Source organism: Microtus ochrogaster, unplaced genomic scaffold (assembly GCF_000317375.1).
Source record: "Microtus ochrogaster isolate Prairie Vole_2 unplaced genomic scaffold, MicOch1.0 UNK27, whole genome shotgun sequence".
NCBI classification, from domain to species: domain Eukaryota; kingdom Metazoa; phylum Chordata; class Mammalia; order Rodentia; family Cricetidae; genus Microtus; species Microtus ochrogaster.
The window spans coordinates 2,942,866-2,951,336 of NW_004949125.1; the positions used below are offsets into that span (position 1 = coordinate 2,942,866).

At 44.6% G+C, this 8,471-nt stretch overlaps 1 protein-coding gene across 1 annotated transcript in view; it reads right to left on the reverse strand.

Annotated features, from left to right (window-relative positions):
• Positions 1 to 3,214: 3,214 nt before the first annotated feature.
• Rbak (RB associated KRAB zinc finger) overlaps positions 3,215 to 8,471 on the reverse strand; it is a 14,315-nt gene continuing 9,058 nt past the window's right edge. Inside the window, exons 3-5 of the mRNA XM_026789745.1 lie at positions 7,202 to 7,328; positions 6,790 to 6,885; positions 3,215 to 5,960 (exon numbers count right to left, since the gene is read on the reverse strand). Coding sequence (XP_026645546.1) covers positions 4,105 to 5,960; positions 6,790 to 6,885; positions 7,202 to 7,328 — 2,079 coding nt within the window. The 3' untranslated portion in view covers positions 3,215 to 4,104. The remainder of the gene's footprint in view (positions 5,961 to 6,789; positions 6,886 to 7,201; positions 7,329 to 8,471) is intronic.

Consider the following 8,471-nt stretch of genomic DNA (forward strand, 5'->3'; position numbering starts at 1 on the left):
GAGTCTGAGCTCACTTCCTCTTCCTCCCAGCATTCCTGTACTGTTTACTCCTCCCACCTATGTTTTAACCTATGAGGGCCAGCCAAGCAGTTTCTTTATTGCTTAACCAATGAAATCAACAGATTGATATGACACTCCCATATTGTTTTATTTATTAGTTACTATTGTATATAGTTGTATTTGGTTTAGTTCTGTCTTATTTAGACAAAAGGGGGAGATGTAGGGATAGCCCAGCCCATTGGGGGGGGCATGTTCGTCTCGGGCTAATGTTTACATATAAATCTGGCGGGTGTGAGCCCCACCGCTCTTTTTTGTATCTCCTGCTCATCGCTGGATCCCTGGTGTTGTAAGCTATCCCTTCATTAAAATTTGCTGTTTCATATTAAGCTAGCCTGGTTATTACGCTACTTACATCCAGCCCTTCCTGCTCACTCTAAACCATATCTATGTGTATGTGCCAGTGAGTGTGAAGACCAGAGGTGTTGGCTCTGGACCTGGAGCTACAGGTGGTTGTGGATGTCCAAATTTTAGTATAACCCAAAATAAACTTTTATGCTTTAATGCCTTTTTGATCTTGCTTGGAACGTTGCCTACACCAAACACATAAAATCTAATAATTCTGAGACAAGTTCTCATCATGTAGTCCTGGCTGGCCTGGGACTTGCTGTGTGGATCAAGATGGCCTCCACTTGCCTCTGCCCTTGAGTGCTGGAAACAGTAGGAGTGGTCACCAAACCTGCCCCTTCTGTTTTCATAAAACGTTGTTACATTTCATAAACAAACCGCCTTAATTTGGTTTTCCTGGTTTTTGTTATAGTAGATAGTGCAGCTGATACAGCATCAAATGGAAGCGACATCTTCTCCCTCTACTTTACTTTGGTGTCACCTGTTGAGTCAGGTGACCCACATTTCGGGGACCTGTAGAATATTCTATTCTGTTCTCATAGGCAACCTACTTCTATGCCATAACTTCTGTGACTTCCTAACAGGTCTTAGTATTGACGAATAGAGGGGGTTTTATTCTGTTTTAATTCAGGGTCTCCCTCTGTACACATCTTGTCACCTAAGTCCTGAAGTCATGGTACTTTTGTCTGCTACTGTATCCTGAGTGCTGGGATTGCAGGCTTAAGTCAGCACAGACAACATGAAAAAATATTTTTAAATTATTTGTATTGTGTGTGCGCGCACATGACTGCATGAGCCCATAGAGGTGAGAAGAGGGTGCTGCACCCCCTGGAGTTGTGAGTTACCGGTTGTTGTAAGCCGCCCCATGTGGGTGCTGGACCAAGCCCAGGTCCTCTGTAGGAGCAGCACACTTGTGACTGCTGAACCATCTCTCCAGCCTCCACACACAGCAGTTTTACAAGTTAGCTTCTGTAATTATTAACAATTGTTTCTGTACACTTCAGAATTCAGCTCATTCATTTCCAACAGATAACTAAAATTTGAGATTCCACTACTTGTGGGCTAACTTTGGGGAAACTGATATCCCTTTGAGTTTGAGTCTCCTAGAAACCACAAGGTTTCCTACTCTGTGGCAACGTATTTTTTTCTAGATAAAATTTTTGTGTTTAGACAAAATTCTTGAAATATATTTTTTCCTTATACATTTGAAGGTTTTTGTAAAGGGTATCACTCTCAAAATAGTCAATGCTTAAAAAAAAACCCTAGTGTTATAAAATGACCTTGATGCAAGAATCTTGTTTAATTTCCTTATTATTTATAACTCATATATCAGAATATCCCCCGGAATGTGCTTTGGGCAAGGTTATGCCAGACAGAAGTCCTACTCCTTTACTGATTTATTCCTTTCTTGTTTTTTCCATCGTTTCCTCTGGCCGTGTCCTGTGTGATGTTGCATCGGATCACTGGTGCCCTATTTTACCTGGGGAGAAACTGCCAATATGGCCCTCTTCTGGATGGTCTTGCCGTAGCTGAAGTCACCCTTTCTCCAGTTAAGGAGGTTCTTCTCCCTAGTTTGCTACGATGATAAATATTTTTTTCACTTGCCTTTTCTTCATGTGTCTGTTAGCTTTGGGAATATCCAACCATCTTTTTTCTTGGGGTAGGGCGGGTCTGATCACCATCTGCAGAACAAGTATCTCCACTTGGTTTGTCTGGATTCAGGTCATATAATCAAGTTATAGTGGCATCTCCTCTTAACAGCAAGTCTGACTTTCTGTAGTCTTAAGGATCTGTGGGGTGGGCTGTCAGTCACAGCTGAAATACACTAAGTGGAAGCAACTTACAATATTTTGGGGGTGGGCAGTACTGAGAATCAAAGAGAGAGTCTCCTGCACACTAGGTAAGTGCCTTTCAACTGAACTATATTCCTAGCCCTCAATCCCTAAGGTTTAAATTGCACATCATTTCATGGAGTGTTGAAGAAATCTCACTGGAATGTCAATCACCCTCCTGTCCAGTGATTCCACACTGTAGTCACTACCTGCCCATCACTAAGCAGGTATCTTGGTGATCACACTAAAGTACTGCAGGACCACAGTATGCACGGCTTGGGGCTATCTTGCTGCAGGTATCGACTAGAGGTCTTGGGCCAGATCTACCGAGGGCAGCGAGAGGTATTGAACAAGCAATCAGAAGAGTATCATGATTATTGATTTAAACTGCTTGCTCTCAATTCTCACATGGAGAAATGGTAGGCAAATTCTTTTAGCAGGGAATAATGCCGAAAAGTATCAACCAGAAAATGTCTACCAGAGACAAAACCCTGAGAATAACCGACGACAAATAAAAATGATACCATATTTAAATTATGTAACACTCTTTTTAGTGAAACTGTCATGAGCAACTCCAAATTATGTTTGCGTATGTGGTGCTTTGAATAGGAACAGCCCCATGGGCTCATCTGAATCCTGTCACTTGGTATGACCTTGTTGGGATGGGTGCGGCCCTGCTGGAGGGAGTGTGTTACCGGGGGTGGGCATGGGGTTGCAAATGCTCAAGCTAGGCCACATCTCTCTGTTCTGGCTGCCTGCTGCAGATGGATTAGAACTCTGAGCTACTACTCCAGCACCTTGTCTGCCTGCATGCCACCATGCTTTCCACCATGACAATAGTGGACTGAACCTCTGAACTGTGAGCAGCCCCAATAAAATGTTTTCCTTTGTAAGAACTGCCATGGTCCTGGATTGGAAGGGTGAAGAGGAGGGAGAGAAGGGAGGGTTGGGATGTAAGATAAATATTTAATTAATAAAAAATTAAAAGATTTGCTATGATCATAGTGTCTCTTCAAAGCAATACAAAACTAAGACAGCAAAGTTTATCAAAATAGTATTTTTAAAAAATTGCTCAATTCCAGTTGAAAACTTTTAACAAAACCAGTCTACTGGTAAGCATTCACAAAAAAATTATGTGCTTTCCCATTATATAACAATTTCACCAATAAATCCCATTGTAACACTTGCCATTTTAATGCTCAATACATGTTTTCAAAATTATTCACAGCCATGGTTGCGAAAGATTGCATAGAATTACTATTAATTTGCATTTCTAAAACATCAGAGATGCCACATATTTGGTCAGCCTTAGGATTAACTCCCAACTTTATAACTTCCTTTTTATAAGTTTATTCAGAACAGATAACTTCTTGCATATTTTCTATAAACACCTGTTTTTATATCACAAATATGGCTTTTAATAAGTTTCCAAAGTGTGTTACATCACCTTACTGATGTTTCTTAGCAAGATTCCCTGATTTGTAAATACAATTTAAATCAGAAATAAATATTAAATACTTTGAAAGTTTCACTCCTGTAAATATTATCTAGTGTCCCATTAGTGATTAGTCATGGTTTGTTTCTTGCTGAATTTCTACAGATTCTTTTCTGAAAATTCAGGTTAAGATGGACTTTGTTTTAGGGCTTCTCACATGGAGCATGGATGCTCTACTCATGAATCATTGGGGTGCAGCTCGATTTAGAGCATCTATAGCATGCAAAAGGCCCTGTATTCAATCCCAGCACCACAAATATAAAAATTAGGGGGAAAATCCATACTTGACTCCCCATTAAACTTCCAATGTTCATTATAACCAAATGTCTGTTTTAAATTGAGATGTCAGAGATTTTTGCACACTGAGTGCACTTATATCCCCCTTTTATGAATTCTCTGGTGGCTATTGAAGGCCGATCTGTGGTGGAATTTCTTCCCACATTCATTACATTCATAAGGCTTCTCTCCCGAGTGAGTCCGGTAATGGACAGTGAGGTAGGACTTCTGAGAGAAGACCTTCCCACACTCGTTACACTCGTAGGGCTTCTCTCCCGAGTGGCTTCTGTAGTGCACGGTGAGATTGGACATCCGGGAGAAGACCTTCCCGCACTTGCTGCACTCATAGGGCTTCTCCCCGGAGTGGATGCGGTGGTGGATGGTGAGGTAGGACTTCTGCGAGAAGCACTTCCCGCACTCACAACATTCATACGGCTTTTCACCTGTGTGCACTCTCTGATGTCTAAAGAGGGATGAATTATGAGAGAAGGTTTTCCCACACTCACTGCACCCGAAGGGCTTCTCTTCGGAATGACCTCTGTAATGTACGGTGTAGCATGACAAATCAGAGAACGACTTCCCACATATGTTACACTCGTACGTCTTCTCCGCTTCTGGAGCGGACTGGGGCCCACGGAAGGTCTTCCCACACTCACTGCACTCATAGGGTTTCTGTCCTAGGTCATTCGTGCGGTCAGGGGGACACTGCAGTTGGGAGAACTTCCCGCATTCACTACACTCAAGGACTCTGTCCTCCGAATGCACCTTCCGATGGCGAATGAAGGCTGAGTTCAGATTGAAGGTCTTCCCGCACTCCGCACACTCGTACGGCTTCTCTTCTAAATGGCTCCTGTAATGGATGGTGAGGTATGACACCCGGGAGAAGAACTTCCCGCACTCGCTACACTGGTACGGCTTCTCCCCCGTGTGCGTTCGCTGGTGTGTAATGAGAGTGGACTTTCGGTAGTAGGATTTCCCACACTCGTTACACTTATACAGCTTCTCTCCGGTGTGTGTTCTCTGATGGTCATTGAGGGCAGACTTCCGGGAGAAGGATTTCCCACACTCGTTGCACGGATAGGGCCTCTCCCCGGAATGGTTCCTCTGGTGGAGAGTGAGGTGTGTCTTTTGGCAGAAGGTCTTGCCACATTCACTGCACTCATAGGGCTTCTCTCCTGAGTGAGTTCTCAGATGCTGTGTGAGATGTAACTTCTGACAGAAGGTTTTCCCGCATTCAGTACACTTATAGGGTTTCTCCTCTAAGTGTGACCTCCGATGGACAGTGAGGGTCCCCTTCTGACTGAAGGACTTTCCACACACACTACACGCATACGGTTTCTCTCCTGTGTGAGCTCTCTGATGTATGATGAATTTGGACTTTTTACAGAAGGACTTCCCACACTGTGTACATTCAAAGGGCTTCATTTCCAGATGTGATCTCTGATAAGCACTGAAATCTGACATCTGGATGAAGTCTGGTCCAGAATCATCATCCCATTCATAGGGTTTCTCCCCCATGTAAACTCTCTCGTGAGCCATGAAAACAGCTTCGCCGTCTAAGGCTTCCATGCACTCATAATCAAAGGGCTTCTCCACAACGGCGATTTTCTGCAGAATGCTTTCATCATGTTGAGCAGAAGTATCTCCATTTTGATTAAAGTTGCCCGCTTTCTCTCTGCATGCTGTCCCACAATCAGCACACTTGTCGGGCTTCTCCGATGCATACCGTCCATCACTACTAATCAGCGCTGCCACGGGTTCCAGGGTCTGCCCACAAGACACACAACAGGGAGCCCCCATGCTTGAAGAAACAAGGCGCAGTTCCAGGCGATCCGTTTTATCAATCGCGTCCCCCTTCTCTGCTCTTCGGCTGCTGAGACCCTCAGCTCCCCTCATACGTTTGCCTTCACTTTCTTGGATTTTCTCTATGGTGTCATCAACTTTATTGATTTCTGAAAAGAAGTAAGATTGAACAAATGTTGTCAATATGAATTTACAGGCTACAGAAGGAGCGGTACCTAAATGTCATATCTGTGGGCAATCTATGGGTAAAATTATCATGAGTGCATAGGTCTGTTTTGATTTATAACATGTGATATATATCTGTGTATGTGTGTGGGGATAAGAAGTGGGAAGACAGTAAATTTATATTGAAAACAAGCACTGTACTTTAAAATGAAAACGACCTAAGAATGATGAGCAGAAAGCCCAGTTCCCGAAAGGGTGATAGACTTAGATAGAAGTGGGGGGACTCGCGGCAAAGGGGAGCCGGGGAAAATAGTTATTGGGCATATACAAAAAAGAAATGTTCTAATGGCCCTTTATATCAAGCGGCAACACATCACCACACCAGAGGACTGCCATCCCAGACACTTCTGCATTTACACTGTGGCAATTCACCACCACACGGGAGACTGTGTCTTAGGCACTTCTGGAATCCTTTTGTTTTCGCTCGAGTTATGAGACTAAAGACCTGAGCCACCATGTCTAGTGAAGTCTTCATCTTTCTATCTGGTACATAAGTCAAAACGTTCTGAAAGTTCCATTTTCCTCCCAGGTAAAGAGAGTTCCACAGCCAGGGCTTCAACAGCTTGTGACACAAAGAAAATGTTCACTACGTCCAGCTTTTCATTTCAAGTCATTTTTTTTTTAAACTCTGAATACAAATAAACCCCCATGTTTCTCGATTTTGCCTGGTACAAAGCGTCAAGTTTCAAAAGCTTCCCCTACAGTATCAACTGGAGAGATTACCTTGTAACATTTCACCCTCCTGTCACTCACCCACGTGACTCTGCACATGGCAGTCGCCTTCCACCATCCACGGTTCTTCTCCCTGCTCCAACTTAATAATCACGTTTGGCTTGGTGACATCATACCCTGTTAACAAGAAAAGGAGAAGGGCTGGGCCTACTGGGCCGCAGAAATCACTCCGACACAGGAAGATGAGCCACAAATTACACCACACCCCTCTCATTTCTTACCATTTTCTGTACAGGGATGCAGCTAAGAGGCAGAGTTAACATATAGGAGCTGGGTTCAATATCCAGAGCCACAAGGGGGCAAAAAGTAGACTCTTTCAATGGAGCAGAAAAGACAGACTTCATGTCTACCCAGAAGGACTAAGGAGCCCTGGTTCCTTTACACTGGAGACAATCACTGAACTCGCAGCATCTAGAAAGCAACGGGTGCTCACCCACGGAGACGAGGTTGCTGTAGGTCTCCAGCATCACGTCCCTGTACGTCATCTTCTCCTCAGAGCCCAGCCGCTGCCACTCCTCTTGGGTGAAGGCCACAGCCACGTCCCCGAAGGACAGTGGGCCCTGCAATGGCACTGTGATCAGAATTAGGGGATATAGAAAAGGCCAGAGAGAACAAGCTTTCCTAACCAACTGGTGCAGTGAGCCACCAACATTCCACACCTCAGCGCCACAGAGCCTGGAAGGGAAACAAACCATATCGTAACACCTTGTCTCAGAAAACAAAAGCAAAAGCAAAACTCAAATGTAGCAGTTAACTATCAACCCGACATGATCTAGAACCACCTGCCTAATTAGGCTGGCCCATGAGGGTGTGTCTGTATTACGCTAGCTGCAGTAGGAAGACCTGAAGTAGGAAGATGGGTGGCCTCATTCCTTAGAGCAGAGATCCTACATTCTATAAGAGTGGACAAAGCCAGCTGAATGCTAGCAGCAGGCATTAATTCCGTGCTCTTCGCTCTCGACTGCAGATGTAATAAGCGCAGCTGCTTAACATTTCTGCTGCCTTGATTTTCCCAGGATCATGGACCACAACCTGGAATCCTGAGCCACACAGGCCCTTCTCCCTCACGCTGCCTCTCTCAGGGCAGTTTATTACAGCCAGTGAGAAGAAGCTGAGCCACCACGACAGTTCAGTTCCCATTTGCAACTGGACTGTGTAAACTGGAGAGGCCAGAAAACATGGGAAACAAGTGGGTTAGTGGCGGCACACATTGGAGGCAGAGGCAGCCGATCTCTGCCAGAGGCAGCTGGAGGCCAGCTGGTCTGAAGAGCGAGTTCCAGGACAGCCAGGGCTGTGCAATAAAACCCTGCCTCGAAAAATAAACAAACAAAAGCTTTCAGCATGTGCGCGGCAGCAAATATGGGGGAGAGGAAAACTGTCAGGCTCTTCTCTCCGTGTACACGAGCTCTCTGGACCTGCACTCACGGAGTCGTCCTGCCAGCCCCGTGTTTCAGCTCTTTGACTTCTACATATTGTATCTGATAGCCAACTGCGTGGGCTACTCACACACTGGAGGTTATTTCAAGTTTCACTGCAAACATTTCTTTCTTGCAGTAATACACAACATTGATAATGATAAAAGAGAATCTTACTAGAGTGAGACCACAGGGAAGGGGTTAAGAGGACAGACTGAGCAGGAAGGGGTTAAGAGGACAGACTGAGCAGGAAGGGGTTAAGAGGACAGACTGAGCAGGAAGGGGTTA